The sequence below is a fragment of the Heptranchias perlo genome, chromosome 3 (assembly GCF_035084215.1).
Source record: "Heptranchias perlo isolate sHepPer1 chromosome 3, sHepPer1.hap1, whole genome shotgun sequence".
Classification (NCBI taxonomy): domain Eukaryota; kingdom Metazoa; phylum Chordata; class Chondrichthyes; order Hexanchiformes; family Hexanchidae; genus Heptranchias; species Heptranchias perlo.
In genome coordinates this window covers 61,659,387-61,678,429 of record NC_090327.1, presented here as the reverse complement: position 1 = coordinate 61,678,429, position 19,043 = coordinate 61,659,387, and the positions used below count along the sequence as shown (strand labels likewise).

General features: G+C 42.0%; 1 protein-coding gene across 1 annotated transcript in view; it reads left to right on the top strand.

Moving 5' to 3' along the window:
* The first annotated feature begins 16,980 nt into the window (after window positions 1–16,980).
* The window catches only part of LOC137306361 (tyrosine-protein kinase FRK-like), a 29,896-nt gene continuing 27,833 nt past the window's right edge, over window positions 16,981–19,043 (top strand). Inside the window, exon 1 of the mRNA XM_067975517.1 lies at window positions 16,981–17,479. Within this exon, the coding sequence (XP_067831618.1) occupies window positions 17,016–17,479 (464 nt within the window). The 5' untranslated portion in view covers window positions 16,981–17,015. The remainder of the gene's footprint in view (window positions 17,480–19,043) is intronic.

The following is a 19,043-nucleotide window of genomic DNA, read 5'->3' as shown; positions in this document are numbered from 1 at the left end:
CACTTTGATTTAAAACACAGCTCTTAAATATAATTCAATCCCCAAATATTTCCAGTAAAGAGAAAAAAAAATCAAAAATCCTGAAGCATGACAATAACAAATTAATAAACAGATTAATGAACAGATGCAGAGTAGAACTTCTCTGTTAAATTCAATTCTAGAAGACAAGCTAAGCACAATAAAGTTCAAATAGGAGACTGCAACTTAGCAGCAATATTATGTTTATATGAATGTTTAACATGATTTTACCAATTTCCTCTCCACAGTACTTTAATGCAGGCATTAATCTGTTTGCAATAAACAAGGAACAAGGCTAATCATACTTTCTAACCTAAGGAGTCTAAAAGAAATTCAAATCAGCACCAAGATGAAAATGCTGACATGCGTTGATAAACTTCTATAGTCGAACAATCTACTCCTGCAATATAGGAACATAGGAACATAGGAACAGGAGTAGGCCATTCAGCCCCTGATGTCTGCTCCGCCATTTGATAAGATCATGGCTGATCTGTGATCATATAAAACATATTTGTGAAAAACCTTGGAACGTAACCTAATAGCAAGTGAAGTAAGAAGTGTCCTGAGTTAGGTATACTACACCTTTAAAAAGTGCCAATTTTTTATATATGTGTGTACATAAAATAATAGATAGAAAATATTCTCCATTTTCTAGGGTATTTTTTACCTTCATACTGATATTTTGCATCTCTTCTTCTTTTCAAAGGCTTAGTCTCCCTGGATTCTCCTTCACTTTAACACCTACCCTTTTAAAGGGAACTTGATTTTAGGATACAACAGCAAGAATAATCCAGCAAATGATTGCAAGAAATGAGAACATTGTATTAAGTCGTAACAAAGTATTGGAAGAAATAAGACCATAGTGTAGAGTGACAATGAAAGCCAGTGACAGAACATCACTTGAAATTGCTTTCAGAAACCAGTCATGCATGTTGCAGAAATTAGTATAAGACACAAGGGGGAAAAAAAATTGGATAGGGCCTGTTTTTGGGCGGGGGTAGCGCGATCTGCCATTACCCCGTCTCCAATGGCCCCTGCAAAGGCAGGATGAGACTTTCGTCAGGCCTGAGGACTTAACTGCAATCTCCGTTGGAAATCAGTGTTGAATGAGGATTCCATGCAATTCACACTTTCCACCAGCAGGGGGAGTTCCAATCTCTTAAGGGCAGGCTGTCCATTAGAAATCGCTTAAAGGTAGCTGGTACCTTCTATTTGCTGAAAATAACAGTCTGCTGTCTGCATGGAGTCGGAACGAGATCGGACATCGCACAAGTAAAGCAAAGATGCAGCTCCCGTCCCTATATTTACAAACTGATGAGTTATGTTAAAGCAGTGAATAAAGGTTACGCACTACTAAATCCCACATCCTCCAGACCTCACCAATCTGCCGATCTGAGTTGGTACCAGGCCTGCGAGAGTGTGTGCACCAAGGTTCTCTGCTGATGCACTAGAGACCTTGGGTGCAAGAGGTGGACAGAAGGAGAGACATCCTATATCCACGGTGGGGAGTGGGGGGCGGGGGCAAGAGGCCCTCCAGACATATACTCAAAAGGCATTGGAATGCAGCGGAGGATGAAGTCAATGCCAGGCACACAGCATCATGAACATGGATGCAGTGCAGGAAGAAGTTCAATGCTTTGACATGAGTGGGCAAGGTGAGTGAGGTCAACTGTCAAGTGGCGTCTCCTACCAACTGCACCACTAGCCTCATCCATTGCTCCACGCACTACACCCCCCATCACCCACATACCAACAAACTCTTTCCATCAATACTCAACTCTTCCAATCAGATACTTCCTCTCACCCTTACACATTACTACTGTTTCAAGCCGCCCACCCACATCTCACAGTCCACACACACTGGCAGCTATTCAACCATGACAGGCACATCACCCAGACACATGTCCCGTTTTCTTGCAGGCGAAGGTATCGCATATCAGGAGGCAGCAAGTGGCAGTGGCATTTAGCCCCCCGAGCCTGTTCCGCCATTCAATGAAATCATGGTGGACCTGTGACCTAACTCCATTTACCTGCCTTAGCCACACATCCCTTAATAGCTTTGGTTCACAGAAATCTATCAATCTCAGACTTAGAATTCACAATTGAGCTAGCATCAATTGCCATTTGCAGAAGAGCGATCCAAACTTCTCCCACCCTTTGCTTGTAGCAGCATTTCCTAACTCCACTCCTGGCTCTAAATGTTAGTCTATGTCTCTGTGCCCTAGTATTCAAGTCTAGGAAACTCCAAAAACAGTTACAAATGTCTCAGCAGCCAGATGCAATAATACAACCACTAACCTGTAAATGCTACATGGTCCCTTTAAATAGTGCTGGTGGGGGTCCTCCAGGCACTCTAAGACATGTTCAGATAGTCGGGGTTAAGACTGTGCGTTGAGTTGAGTGTTAAGTCCCAAAATGGTGTCTATCACTTTAAATCAGCGTTGCACATTGATTATGTCCATTTTTTCCCTACTTTACATGCTTCCGGCGTTCGTTATCTGCACCTGCGCTAACTCCTATACCAAGATGGCATCCAGCACATGTCACGCTGGAAACGTGCATGTGCAGCCAAGACGCCATCTCGACACTTCAGGAGGCCGCATAGCGCCATAACAATGGGCACTACACGGCCCAATTTAGCGCCCAAGAGCATCGCCAATAGCAAACTGACCTGACAAAGTGAGAGTTGGGTGACAGCTCTCTGAAAAATAAAAATGTCACAGCTGAATCAGAACTTTATGGTGAATTGAATCCCTCTTAGAAACAAAAATATCACCCTGCATTATTACAAATAATATAAACTTTATGACATCTCAAGTTGAGAAATAACAGTTTCATGGTAAATTATTTATTTAGAAGAAAGACCATGATAAATCGCTGTTAGAAACTATCACAATAGAATCGACCTAAAGCCTCTACCTCATAATGTCAGCCCACTCACAAGTCAAAAGATCGAAACTTCATAGTGTTAAGAGCAAGCAAATCATGTTTGTATTCTAGTGTCCTATGTTGCATGCAATCTGTAAAATTGTGTGAAAGTCAAATTTAAAGGGATGGAGATAATATGGGAACCAAAAATTCAGAAAGCCTTTGGAGAAGGCACCTTAATTTATTAACAGCCTTTGCCAAGGCTAAAGAGGCAGGGGAGTAATAAGAAATAGAAAAAAAACAAATGGAAAGGGAATCCTCAGTGCAAGCATTTATCTGCAGACAAGTGAAGGAGCAGCCTAACACCCAACCCGCTGTTTGATGTCAGCTGAAATCGAGGTGCTGCTGCATGAGGTGCTTGAGAGGAGAGTTGCCCTCTGTGCTACTCCAGGGGTACCATTCCAATAGGTCACCATTTCAGCTTGACTGCAAGGACATGCAGCCAAGTTTTAGGCTACAGCTACTTGTTACTGTCCCTACATGTGCCAATATATTCCAGCCGCACATGTACTTACAGCAAGAAAACTAGCCCCCATAATCATTGCCAGGAAGTTGTGCCAGGACCTGGCAGAAATGGTTGGTGGCATCTTAGCAGGTGTGGCCAATCAGACAACTCTGGCTCTTGATCACCTTGGCATGCAAGACCAAATAAAGCATGTTCTGCTGTGATTGGAGTGCTATCTGAAAAACCATTCAGTATTGCAGCTATGCATTAATGCCACTTGGAGTCTGCTAGAGCAGTTTCCTTTGGGATGAGAAGCCTCTACCAGCAATACATTTGGCAAAGTAAGAAGATTTCACCTCTGTCTGTCCATATGTGTGCGGGGCTGACAGGAAGCACGGAACACTTCTCGGGCAGTCTGACCTCTTCTTTCCAACACATCAGCTCAAGAGCTCAAGTGGAAAACTCACTGAAGCCAGAAATGGTGCTGGAGATGACAAAATAATAATTAAGAACAACTGGTGAAAATCCTCATGTAAGCACATGGTACAGCAGGAAGAAAAGCAAAACAAAATTAACAAGCATCAAGTAGAGATGGCCTAAAAACACTTGCCTTTGATGTGATGGGCCTTTTAAAAAGTCTCTTGTTTGAAAGATCCACCACGCCAATCCTGAATGCTCGGTTTCCTGGGTTGGACTTGGCCTAACAAATTGAATGGGGGATATGTCCCTTTTTACCTATTTTAATGAATCTCCCTCCTGCTTCAGATCAGAGCTTCTACCACCCACTCCAGACCAAATGGAAGCTTCAGTGGGCCTGAATATTTGCTGAAATCAAGTGGGATTAATTTTCCACCTGTGCTCATTGTTAGGATGTAACAGACAAAAATTCACTTCATTGGGTTATAATAAATGGGTGTTCATTATCTTATAGCAACATCTATGCATTGGTACCTCAGGGAAGCCTGCTTGACCCAATTCTATTTTTAGCCTTTTTTTTAATTCGTTCACGGGATCATGGGATGCGGGAATGTCATCAAAAGTGATGTTGTTCTCCTTGTTGCTCCTGGCAAAGTAACACTGGTGTGGAGAGGGAGCAGTTCTGGGGAATTTCGTGGCCATTATTTTTTCATTTGTTGTTTAAGCTGGAGCAAAGAAAGAAGTGAAATTGATGAACTGAGAACTGAGACTGTATGTAACTGTATGTAAAAAGAAAAAGATTAGTGAAGACAAATGTAGGTCCCTTACAGTCAGAAATAGGAGAATTTATAATAGGGAACTGGGAAATGGCAGAGCAATTAAACAAATACTTTGGTTCTGCCTTCACGGAAAAGGGCACAAATAACTTCCAGAAATGCTAGGGTCTAGTGAGAAGGAGGAATTAAAGGAAATTAGTATTAGTAAAAAAATAGTGCTGGAGAAATTAATGGGACTGAAAGCCGATAAAATCCCAGGACCTGATAATCTGCATCCCAGAGTATTAAAAGAGGTAGCCATGGAAATAATGGATGCATTAGTTGTCATCTTCCAAAGTTCTATAGATTATGGAACAGTTCCTGCAGATTGGAGGGTGGCAAATGTAACCCCAACATTTAAAAAAGGAGGGAGAGAAAAAACAGGGAACTATAGACCCGTTAGCTGAACATCAGTAATAAGGAAAATGCTAGAGTCTATTATAAAGGATGTGATAACAGGACACTTGGAAAATATCAACGGGATTAGACAAAGTCAACATGGATTTATGAAAGGGAAATCATGTTTGACAAACCTACTGGAGTTTTTTGTGGATGTAACTGATAGAATAGATAAGGGAGAACCAGTGAATGTGGTTTATTTGGATTTTCAGAAGGCCTTTGATAAAGTCCCACATAAGAGGTTAGTGTGCAAAATTAAAGCACATGGGATTGGTGGTAATATACTGGCATGGATTGAAAATTGGTTTAACAGACAGGAAGCAGAGAGTAGGAATAAATGGGTCTTTTGCGGGGTGGCAGGCAGTGACTAGTGGGGTACCACAGGGATCAGTGCTTGGGCCCCAGCTATTCACAATATATATCAATGATTTGGATGAGGGAACCAAATGTGATATTTCCAAGTTTGCTGATGACACAAAACGGGGATATTGGGATCATGAGTTGTGAGGAGGATGCAGAGAGGCTTCAAGGCGATTTAGACAAGTTGAGTGAGTGGGCAAATACATGGCAGATGCAGTATAATGTGGATAAATGTGAAGTTATCCACTTCGGAAGGAAAAACAGAAAAGCAGAGTATTATTTAAATAGTGATAGATTGGGAAATGTTGATGTACAAAGGGACCTGGGTGTCCTTGTACACCAGTCACTGAAAGCAAACATGCAGGTGCAGCAAGCAGTTAGGAAGGCAAATGGTATGTTGGCCTTCATTGCAAGAGGATTTGAGAACAGGAGCAAGAATGTCTTACTGCAGTTATACAGGGCCTTTGTGAGACCACACCTGGAGTATTGTGTGCAGTTTTGGTTTCCTTACCTAAGAAAGGATATACTTGCCATAGAGGGAGTGCAGCGAAGTTTCACTAGACTGATTCCTGGGATGGCAGAACTGCCGTATGAGGAGAGATTGGGTCGACTTGGCCACTCGAGTTTAGAAGAATGAGAGGGGATCTCATTGAAAGGTATAAAACTCTGACAGGGCTAGACAGACTGGATGCAGGGAGGATGTTTCCCCTGGCTGGGGGGGTCCAGAACGAGGGGTCACAATCTCAGGACATGGGATAGGACATTTAGGACTGAGATGAGGAGAAATGAGGGTGGTGAACCTGTGGAATTCTCTACCATAGAAGGCTGTGGAGGCCAAGTCGCTGAATATAAGAAGGAGCTAGATAGATTTCTAGACACAAAAGGCATCAAGGGGTATGGGGAGAGGGCAGGAATATGGTATTGAGATAGAGGATCAGCCATGATCATATTGAATGGCAAAGCAGACTCGAAGGGCTGAATGGCCTACTCCTGCTCCTATTTTCTATGTTTCTATGAAAGTTTCTTATTAAAATTAGTGACATTCTCACACCTCTGTGTAGTATTATACAAAGGGAAACAGGATTTTACCAAAGGAATTGTGTGGTACTACTACAGCATAATAGATACACAACCCTGACACACAAAGGAGAAAACAAACTTGCACTGGTGTCAATCTGGCTCGACATTTCAGGATGTTTTTGTGGAACTATTTGACATGGTGCAGTAATCACAGACTGAACTGGTGTAATGGTGAGTTGTTGGGCTCAACTGGCTGATTCAACATTCTGTCCCCACATCATGAGCACAGCATAGCGGAGCTAATAATGAGGACATGGGTTTACAGCAAAGAGGGGAGTTAGTTTGATTACGAACCTACTGGGAATGCCGAAAATTCTAAAATACTCTGATCAAACTATTCCCCGTAAACTAACACACCTATGGGGCCAATAATGTGACATATGACACTTGTATTACTGCTGAGGCCTGGTCTGTGCTTGATGCACTCTATACATGAGAATGCGCTCTTGAATCACAGCACTAAAAGCCTGCACATTTGCTATGCACAAGGCTCACGGGATCTCCAGAAATTATATCAATTAGGGTAGTGCCCCACAATGTGTCTGGAGCACCTGAGAGCACTCTAGATGCTGAGCGCTCATATGAAACGAGCCCTCATGGTGGTTGTTGCTTCTTCACGGGGCCTCATGTTTTCTCAATTACTGCCAATTCCTGCTGTATTTTCTTCATTCATATGGAAAGTTCTCTTGTTCAAACCAAAGAAACTGGACATAATCAGCTTCTTAAACATGCAGTCTGACTGCTAGATCTGTTTGTTTCAATATGGAGAATTCATACTGGGCTGTTCATATGAGTATATGAGGCCCTGTGAAGAAGCCTCTTCATTCGCTGGATTTGGAAGAAGGGTTGAATGCTTAGAAGAGGCATGCAGACAAATACTTCTGCAACTTGAGTACTCAGTTAGATGGCATCCTTATGCCACCATCATTATGTAAAGAGGCAGGCAATCATACTTGGATATGCTCAAAGACCTTTTTATGCAAAGATTCTGAATGCAGAAGGAAACGATTAAAAACTTCGCATTCCAAACAATCAGATTTAGAAAGTAATTACAGGACAAGGATAGCTCCCCCAGTGTTAGGCAAGGTAAAAACTGCCTTGATAATGTATTTCACTCAATCCTTCCTAAGAATAACTAGAAACACCCATTGGTACAGAATAGTGCACATGAATGCCCACTATCCTGACTACCCGAACCATCCTTGCCATTGCCAACAGCCTACCCACAAACTATCTGGCTGCTCTGATTGAGTGCTCAGCAGCTCACCCAAATTATGCTATGAGGCTCAAACCTGAAAATGGTTCTGACCTCTCGATGCTGGCTTCAGGCAGATGGCTGCTTCACTGACTTCATGCTCATTTTAGACAGAAGTTAAAAATCACCCTCCTTATATCGGCAAATAGCTTGAGCCAGTGTGATTAAAACTTTAGCTCAAAGTGTTTTCTTGCTATTTCCAGGACCTCATATTAATGAAGAGTTATAGCAGCTGTTTCAGGGTGTCCCTCCCATTGCTGGTGTAAAAAGCAGTACCCCATTTGCACTGTAACTAGATCATGTAAGTTCAATGTTGCTGTAAATGATTTCTGGTTGAAACTTAACAATCAGAAAGGTCTAGCTGTCAGTAATTCTAGTTTGGACAGTAAGTTTGATTTTAGTCACATTTCAAGTTTGTATCACCCTCCCCACCATGTGAAACTGGGTAGAATTATTCTGCACAGTCACAAAGATTTGATCATTAGAATACACCTATTTTTTCCATTTTTATTTCTCAATATTTATTTTATTGACTCTTTATTTCATTTCTTCTATGGTACATCATTTGTATGCAATTCAGAAGGGGAAAATGGTTAGGTTTAATCACTGCAATGTTAGTTGACATGAATGTCAATGTTGGTCTTTGGACAGATGTTGTCGAAGGCCTCTGGCTGCAGGCAGACATCCTCTTGTTTCCTTGCCATCCCTCCCATATGTCATCAGTGTCATCTCCCTCATCATGCTGAAAATCCTCATCCAGTGGTGACTCCATCTGTTGGCCTTTTGCAGAACAAAGTTATGCAACATACAGCAAATCACTATTACACAGGATGTTCTTTGTAGGCTGCATTACAGGAAGCCACCTGACCTGCCCGTGCAACAGAATTGCTGCTTGAGGACACCAGTCTGCCCAATGAGGGCTTTAGATGACTCATGGATCTGATCCTACCGCAGTTTGGCTGCCAAACGTGGGTTCCTCAGAGGAACATGAAAAATAGTGTGCAGGGCATATCCCATGTCCCTGGGCAGCCAGCCTCTCACTTGCAGTAGAAAGGCAAAAAGTTGGGGGATGGAAGATTGCCACAGTATAAATGCATCATAGCAGCTACCCGGAAAGGACATAGATGACAAGCAACTGGTGAGTAGTCAGGTGGATTGCAATTGTCCTTTCTGGTCCTGTGTACTCCTATGTTCCAATGTATCTATTTTTATATCTTCCTTCTATCATCTATTCTCCCTTCAACATTTATTTGTTAACTGCTTAAGAAAGCATGAATAGGCCATCAAGACCATTCTCTCCACAATATGTACTGTCATAGACTCTGTTCAATACTTCACCTCCTGAGGAAAGATACTGCAAGCTTTCTTTCTGACCACAAAAGTAAATCAAACAAAGCTCCAGCAATACCTATCTGATCTTACAACCTACATTATTCATCCTTGTGTGGTTGCCTGCAATCACACAGACTAATGAAATCATAGAATCAGAGAATGGTTATGGCACAGAAGGAGGCCTTTAGCTCAAGGGGGCTGGAATTCAAAAGAGAGAAAGTTATGCTTCAGTTGTGCAGAGCCTTAGTCAGACCCCATTTGGAATATTACGTTCAGTTCTGGGCACCGCACCTCAGGGAGAATATATTGGCCTTGGAGGGGGTACAGAGCAGATTTACCAGAATGATACCAGAGCTTAAAGAGTTAAATCATGAGGACAGGTTGAACAAACGTGGGTTGTATTCCCTTGAATTTAGAAGATTGAGGGGTGATCTAATTGAGGTGTTTAACATGATAAAAAGATTCGATAGAGTAGATACAGAGAAGCTATTTCCCCTGGCGGGGGAATACAGAACAAGGGGGCACAATCTTAAAATTGGAGCTAGGCCATTCAAGAGCGAAATCAAGAAGAACTTTTTCACATAAACGGTAGTGGAAATGTGGAATTCTCTCCCCCAAAAGGCTGTGGATGCTGGGTCAATTGAAATTTCCAAGACTGAGATCGATAAATCTTTTTAGTTAAGGATATCAAGGGATATGGATCAAAGACGGGTAAACTGAGTTGAGGTACAGATCAGGCATGATCTAACTGAATGGCGGAATAGGCTCGAGGGGCTGAATGGCCTGCTTAATGTTCCTATGTTCTTATATTTTTATGTGCATTGGCGCAGGAAATTGACTAATGTATTATTAAAAATCTTGTGGTAGAGTTTCCATTAGATTGCATTGGTTTTATCAGCGCAATCTGGCCGAACCAACCCAAAACGTAGTGGAAACTCAATTTACGCTGGGCATAGCATCCTTTTGCGCTGGTTCAAAAACCATTGTGCCGCAGCCCCCGAACGAAATAATGAGGATAGCAAGTTTCTGCCGCTTGCTCTTGCTTGCGGCATTCGAGGACGGTCTTCAAATTAAGCTAGTTTTTTAGGCACACAGGCTCTAATAGGCACGTTTTAAATGTTTTTACATCTTAAAAAGTATTGAATTTACTAAGAAACTGACTGATGTACACCAATGAAAGTAGTAAATGATGCAGTATAGTTTTGTCAAGTCATTTTCAGTAATTTAAAAGCAGGTTACTCACAGGTAGAGGACTAGACACTTACTAAAAATGCTTATTTTTTGTTATAAACCCATTTTCAGCCATATTAATAAAACAACACCAGGTTACTACTCTTAAATACATCAATGAATATTTTTTACTACAAAGAAAAAAGAAATAAACAGTTACGCTCTATTAAGCTGCCGAATTCTGCTGTTCCGCTTGTTCTTGGAAGATTTTACGTTTGTGATTATGCAAATACATTTTGGCAGAAACTCAAACAATAACCTAAACGGCGCAATTTTCGGGCACAATATGCACCCAATTCTGCCCCTTTGTGTATGCACTCACTTTCTGTTATCAAGAATTTAAGTTACGCTTTTATAGCAACATTTAATATTATAACTGCTTATGTAAGCATTCAGAATGGAAGTTCTGTATGTAGCTGCCTGTAATGGTGTAATTGCAAGGTCTGGCTAGTAGTTGGTTCTGAGGACTGAGTATCTAAAGCCTCTCTCATCTGTCAACATCTTGTATATAAGAAAGCAAATATTTGTCTACTGACTCTGGGCAAAACAAAAAGCATTTTACTAGTCTTAGTAACTCTCTCCTGTACCCTCTGCATGGCATTGACAGCAGCCCTAAACTCCTTTGTTGTATTCGGCACTTACACCGTTGTATAGAGCCTTGGTTAGACCACACTTGCAGTATTGTGCACAGTTCTGGTCTCCATATTATTGAAAGGATACAGAGGCATTGGAGAGGGTGCAAAAAAGATTCACAATGATGATACCAGAACTGAGAGGATATCCTTATCAGGAAAGGCTGAACATCTATAATTAAGGGTGTGGTTACAGGGCACTTAGAAAATCATAATATGATTAGGCTGAGTCAACACGTTTTTATGAAAAGGAAATCATGTTTGACAAATCTATTAGAGTTTTTTGAGGGTGTAACTAACAGGGTAGATAAGGGGGAACCAGTGGATGTAGTATATTTGGATTTTCAAAAGACATTCAATAAGGTGCCACATAAGAGGTTGTTACACAAGATTGGGGCTCATGGGATTGGGGGTAATATATTACCATGGATTGAGCATTGGTTAATGGACAGAAAACAGAGAGTAGGAATAAACAGGTATTTTTTGGGTTGGCAGGTGTAACTAGTGGGGTGCAGCAAGGATCAGTGTTTGGGCTTCAACTATTTACAATCTATATTAATGATTTAGATGAGGGGACCAAATGTTATGTATCCAAGTTTGCTGACAATACAAAGCTAGGTGGGAAAGTAAGTGCGAGGAGGACGCAAAGAGTCTAAAAAGGGATATAGACAGGTTAAGTGATTGAGCAAGAAGGTGGCAGATGGAGTATAATGTGGGGAAATGTGAAATTATCCACCTTGGTAGGAAGAATAGAAATGTGGAATATTTTTTAAAAGGTGAGAAACTAGTAAATGTTGATAGTCAGAGGGATTTGGGTGTCGTTGTATACAAATCACAGACAATTAACATGCAAATATCGCAAGCAATTAGGAAGGCAAATGGTATGTTGGCCTTTATTGCAAGGGGATTGGAGTATAAGAGTAAGGAAGTCTTGCTGCAATTATATAGGGCTTTGGCGAGACCACACCTGGAGTACTGTGTACAGTTTTGGTCTCCTGACCCAAGAAGGGTATACTTGTCTTAGAGGGGGTATAACGAAGGTTCACTGGATTGATTCCTGGGATGAGAGGGTTTTCCTTTGAGGAGAGATTGAGTAGAATGGACCTATATTCTCTGAAGAATGAGAGGTGATCTCATTGAAATGTATAAAATTCTTAGAGGGTCTGACAGGGTAGATGCTTAGAGTCTAGAACTAGGAGTCATAGTCTCAAGATAAGGGGTCGGCTATTTAGGACCGAGATGAGGAAAAATGTCGTCACTCAGAGAGTTGTGAATCTTTGGAATTCTCTACCTCAGGGGGCTATGGATGCTGAATCGTTGAGTATATTCAAGACTGAGATCGATAGATTTTTGGACATCAAGGGAATCAAGAGATATGGGGATATGGCAGGAAAGTGCAGTTGAGGTAGAAGATCAGCCATGATCTTATAAAATGGCAGAGCAGGCTCGAGGCCTACTCCTGCTCCTATTTCTTATGTCCTTATGTTCCAAAAGAGAAGGCTGAGGGGTGACCTGATAGAAGTGTTTAAGATAACGAAAGGGTTTGATAGGGTAGAACTAGAAAAAATGATACTACTTGTGGGGGAGTCCAAAACCAGAGGTCATAAATATAAAATAGTCGCCATTAAATCCAATTGGGAATTCAGGAGAAACTTCTTTAACCAAAGAGTGGTAAGAATGTGGAACACGCTACCACAGGAGTTTCTGACCTGTAGTTTCAATGTAACTCGATGTAACCATTCTCATCCGATGTTGCGATAAAGAAATTTCCATTTTATTGCACTTACTCTTATGTGCTAAAACTGAATTTCCTTGATCTTTTTAGCAGCTTTGACAATCCACCTGCCCAATCCCCATGAGGCTCTTTTGCACAGGAGCGCCATTCGCCTGGTGGCACTGTGCCCAGGAACTTCCTGCTGTTATGCCATTACTGCATTCTGGGTAAGTTAGACCCATATAAAACAGGAGCAGCTGGAGCCCGAGTGACCTGATTCAAACGGAAGTGAGGTGTTTGAGAGCTTTGAAGAATCCCAAAATTTTGCTTTGCTGATTTCTGGCTTCACAAACACTTTTTCAACCTATTCTTTTCAGTTTTTCTCACTGAGACATGCACTTGAACCCCCACCCCCAGTGTTACAGTCTCACCCCGCCCCTACATCTTTTGATTCCCCCCCTACCCAGGCCTCTCACATACTCAGAACACCTTTGGAAAAGGTATGGGATTCCCTATGGACGTAACTCTCTATGCCATCATATGAGTTGAATAAGGCAACATGGTAGAAGAAACCAGCCCATTGGGTACTACCCTCTACAGTGTCTTTTTAGGCAGCACAGGTTCTTCAATCACCTCTCGGAGGAACTCTGTGTTCGAAGAGTGTGATTGTCCAAAGTTGCCACTGCGTGACTTTCTTTGCCAAGATGTGCAGCCTCGCTCCACTGCTGTGTTGCTGTTAAAGTGACCACTGCCCTGAATTTTTTTGGCACGGATCTTTTCAAGGTGCCACAGGGGTTCTGTGTAACATCAGCCAGGACTGCCATTCAATAGGTCACAGACGTGCTCTTCAACAGAGCTACAGAATTCATCAACTTTGGCATCACATCAGGCAGCAGAGGGAGACAGCCAGGGAGTTCTATCACATTTCTGGATTCCCCAGGGTGCAGAGTACCACACACGGCACACATGTAGCTTTGAAGATGCCGGCAGAACAGCGACTAATATACATGAACAGGAAAGGGATCCATTCCACTCACTAACTATGCAGATTGTCTTTGAGGCCAACCAGAAGGTCCTGCATCTGAATGCCAGGTCTGCAGGCAATTGCCATGACAGGGTCCAGTGAGCAACCAGCAGCAGACTGCAAGATTTTTGTGGGGCCAGGAGGAGCATTCTTGCTTAACCTTTTTTTAAATATTTCGTGCTGTACCTGGCCCCACAAAAGTTAGTGTCATGGGTCTTTTGGAAGTATTTTTGGAGCAGTCTGCAGTACTCCCTTTAAGGATAGCTGGTTAGGTTACTCTAAGTCCAATACCACTGGGTGGTGCTTGTTCGGCACATTCTCCGCCCATTGGCACCTGAGATTTGCCTCAGGATTCTACAACCAGCGTAAGACCCCAATTTAAATAACTAAATAAGGCTCCTGCCTGTTTCAGGTGGGAACACTGGCCGCCCATTTCGAGGCCTGTTTCAAAATCGAATCAAGCATTGTTTAATAAAATCTCCTTTGACAACCACTCCAATTTTCAGCATGAACAGAGCAGTAAGCAGATGAAAATTACCCCCAGATCTCTTTATATACAGTTTTATCAGTTTGTCCTTCCGTCTTTTAAGATTTTTGTGTCAAATGCTTGTTGGTTTTCCTTCTTTTGATTTCGAATCTTCTTTAGAATCATAGAATGATACAGCACTGAAGGAGGCCATTCGGCCCATCGTGCCTATGCCGGCTCTTTGAAAGAGCTATCCAATTAGTACCACTCCCCTGCTCTTTCCCGATAGCCCTGCAAATTTTTCCACTCCGAGTATTTAGCTAATTCCCTTTTGAAAGTTATTATTGAATCTGCTTCCACCACCCTTTCAGACAGTGCATTCCAGATCGTAACAACTCGCTGCATAAAAAAGTTTTCCTCATGTCGCCTCTGGTTCTTTTGCCAATTACCTTAAATGTGTGTCCTCTGGTTGCCGACCCTTCTGCCACTGGTAACAGTTTCTCCTTATTTACTCTATCAAAATGCTTCATAATTTTGAACATTTCTATTAAATCTCCTCTTCAGCTTCCCTGTTCTAAGGTGAACAAACCCAGCTTCTCCAGTCTCTCCACATAACTGAAGTCCCTCATCCCTGGTACCATTCCAGTAAATCTCTTCTGCACCCTCTCTAAGGCCTTGACAGCCCTCCTAGAGTGTGGTGCCCAGAATTGGACACAATACTCCAGCTGGGGCTAACCAGTGTTTTATAAAGATTTAGCATAACTTCCTTGCTTTTGGACTCTATGCCTCTATTTATATAATTGTAAACAATTTTACAACACCAAGTTATAGTCCAACGATTTTATTTTTAATCCCACAAGCTTTCGGGGGCTTTCCCCTTCCTCAGGCGGTGTGGAAGCCTTCCACACCGCCTGAGGAAGGGGAAAGCCCCCGAAAGCTTGTGGGATTAAAAATAAAATCGTTGGACTATAACTTGGTGTTGTAAAATTGTATTCAATTGTTAACCCCAGTCCATCACCGGCATCTCCACATCTATTTGTATAGCCAAGGATCCCATATGCTTTTTTAACAGCCTTCTCAACTTGTCCTGCCACCTTCAAAGATTTGTGTACATACACCCCCAGGTCACCCTATTCCTGCACCCCCTTTAAAATTATACCATTTAGTTGATATTGCCTCTCCTCATTCATTCTACCAAAATGAATCCCTTTACACTTCTATCTGCGTTAAATTTCATCTGCCATGTGTCTGTCCATTTCACCAATCTGTCTATGTCCTCCTAAAGTCTGTTACTATCCTCCTCACATTTCTGAGCTTAGTGTCATCTGCAAACATTGAAATTATACCCTGTATACCAAAGTCCAGGTCATCAATATATATCAAAAAGAGCAGTGGTCCCAACACTGACACCAATCCCTGGGGGACACCACTGCACACTTCCCTCCAGTCTGAAAAAGAACCATTAATCACTGGATTGGAGGTAATATTCTGGCATGGGTGGAGGATTGGTTATCTAACAGGAAGCAGAGAGTTGGGATAAATGGTTCATTCTCGGACTGGCAACCAGTAGCCAGTGGTGTTCCGCAGGGGTCGGTGCTGGGTCCCCAACTCTTTAGAATCTATATTAACGATTTGGAGGAGGGGACCGAGTGTAACATATCAAAGTTTGCAGATGATACAAAGATGGGAGGGAAAGTAGAGAGTGAGGAGGACATAAAAAACCTGCAAGGGGATATAGACAGGCTGGGTGAGTGGGCGGAGATTTGGCAGATGCAATACAATATTGGAAAATGTGAGGTTATGCACTTTGGCAGGAAAAATCAGAGAGCAAGTTATTATCTTAATGGCGAGAAACTGGAAAGTACTGCAGTACAAAGGGATCTGGGGGTCCTAGTGCAAGAAAATCAAAAAGTTAGTATGCAGGTGCAGTAGGTGATCAAGAAGGCCAACGGAATGTTGGCTTTTATTGCTAGGGGGATAGAATATAAAAACAGGGAGGTATTGCTGCAGTTATATAAGGTATTGGTGAGACCGCACCTGGAATACTGCATATAGTTTTGGTGTCCATACTTAAGAAAAGACATACTTGCTCTCGAGGCAGTACAAAGAAGGTTCACTCGGTTAATCCCGGAGATGAGGGGGTGGACATATGAGGAGAGGTTGAGTAGATTGGGACTCTACTCATTGGAGTTCAGAAGAATGAGAGGCGATCTTATTGAAACATATAAGATTGTGAAGGGGCTTGATCGGGTGGATGCGGTAAGGATGTTCCAAGGATGGGTGAAACTAGAACTAGGGGGCATAATCTTAGAATAAGGGGCTGCTCTTTCAAAACTGAGATGAGGAGAAACTTCTTCACTCAGAAGGTAGTAGGTCTGTGGAATTTGCTGCCCCAGGAAGCTGTGGAAGCTACATCATTAAATAAATTTAAAACAGAAATAGACAGTTTCCTAGAAGTAAAGGGAATTAGGGGTTACGGGGAGCGGGCAGGAAATTGGACATGAATTTAAATTTGAGGTTAGGATCAGATCAGCCATGATCTTATTGAATGGCGGAGCAGGCTCGAAGGGGCGATTGGCCTATTCCTGCTCCTATTTCTTATGTTCTTATGTTCATCCACCACTACTCTCTCCTTTCTGTCCCTGAGCCAATTTACTATCCCCGCAGCCACTGCCCCTTTAATCCCATGCATTGCATGCGCACACAAAATATTTTTAATAGAAAATGACAAGCTCCTAAATGTCCTTTAAACCCACAAAGAAATTCCCCATTCAAGTAAAAAAAAACACTTCCTCACTCCAATCTTAAACTTCCATGTGCTTAAAATGCGACTATTTATATTAGTGTACAAACAGTTCTGCAAAAACAGACATCTGTACGGACTCATTCACATCAGCACTATGTCAGTCCTATGTTGTTTCAGCTATCCTACAAATCCTAATTCCACCTTGGAGGATGAGGAAAGTGTAAGATCACCAGGATTCACAAGCCAGAACGCAAATGAATCCTCAGGAGCTGCAGTGTGCACTCGCGAAGCTACGAGCACTGTTCAGCAGAGTGCAGCAAGCTCATGTCGTGGAACTGCGAACCCTGGCATTAATAGGGTAGACAAAGGATTGTGCAAGGGTGAAGCTCTACGCTGCTTGGAGATCTGTGTAGTACAGTTTGATTATATGGCAAGGACCCACGAGGAGCTCAGCGTGAGAAAAGGAGACCGCCTGGAGATCCTCAACAAGGAAGAGGATTGGTGGCTTGCTCAGAAAGTTTGGAAAGGTTCTAGAAAATCATACAAACACAAAAAATACCAGGCTGGGTTTGTGCCTGTCGAGATACTAGCGAAAGAGAAGAGCTTGGAGGGAGAACCGTGAGTATTAACCACAATATCTCACCTGCGGCTTTTCAGCCATGAAATTGGAAGCAATCCAGGCAGACTGAGACCAAATGTAGCCTCCTACCACAGCTCCAGAATCGGGTTTGAACTTGGGTCCTTCCTCATCTGCGCGGGTCAGCAAGTCTATTCAATAAGTAACTAAGACAATGAGGAAACCCTGAATCCATTATGAAGCACACTCCAACCACAAGTTATATTTTTATTTCAGAAATATATATTTCAATACATATAAAAAATCATTAGAAAAGAGAATAGTGCCAGAGGACTGGTGGACAGCTAATGTTATTCCTATATTTAAAAAGGGAGATAGAACAAGTCCAGGGAACTATAGACCAGTTAGCTTAACGTCGGTGGTAGGAAAGATAATGGAACCGTTACTCAAGGATGTACTAGAAAGACATCTAGAGAATTAAAATATAATAAAGAATAGTCAGCACAGATTTCAGAAGGGAAAGTCATGCTTTACCAATCTTATTGAATTCTTCGAAGAACTAACAGAAAGAGTGACCAAGGGTAATGTAGTAAATGTAATATATTTAAATTTTCAAAAGGCCTTCGATAAGGTACCACATTGTAGACTCATGACTAAAGTCAGAGAATGCGGAGTCAGGGGACAGGTAGCAGAATGGATGGCAAGCTGGCTACAAAACAGAAAACAGAGAGGAGGGGTTAAGGGTAGCTACTCATCTGGCAAAAGTTGGGAAGTGGTGTTCCACAAGGATCGGTGCTGGGACCACTGTTTTTCACAATTTACATTAGCGATTTGGATTCAGGAATCAGAGGTACAATTTCAAAATTTGCGGACGACACCAAATTGGGGGTATAGTAAATATGAGGGAAAAATATGTCAAAATGCAAGAGGACAGTAATAAACTTGCAGAATGGGCGTATAATTGGCAAATGAATTTCAATATAGAAAAGTGTGAGATGGTGCATTTTGGTAGGAAGAATAAGGAAGCCACATACTGCTTGGATAATTGTCTAAACGGGATAGAGGAGCAAAGGGATCTAGAGTACAGATACACAAATCACTAAAAGTAGCAAAAAGGCAAATCAAGTACTCGGGTTCATTTCTAGAGGGATAGAATTGAAAAGCAAAGAAGTTATGTTAAATGTGTATAGAACCTTGGTTAGACCACATTTGGAGTATTGTGCGTTGTTCTGGTCTCCATATTATAGAAAGGATGTAGAGGCATTGGAGAGGGTGCAAAAATGATTCACAAGGATGATACCAGAACTGAAAGGGCATCCTTATCACGAAAGGCTAAACAGGCTGAGACTCTTTTCTCTAGAAGGGTTTGATAGGGTAAACATAGAGAAAATGTTTCCACTTGTTGGGTAGTCCAAAACTAGAGGTCATAAATATAATAAATGTAAGAACTTAAGAACATAAGAAATAGGAGCAGGAGCCTGCTCCGCCATTCAATCAGATCATGGCTGATCTTCGAGCTCAACTCCGCTTTCCCGTCCTATCCCCATATCCCTTGATTCCACGAGAGTCCAAAAATTTATCCATCTCAGCCTTGAATATATTGAA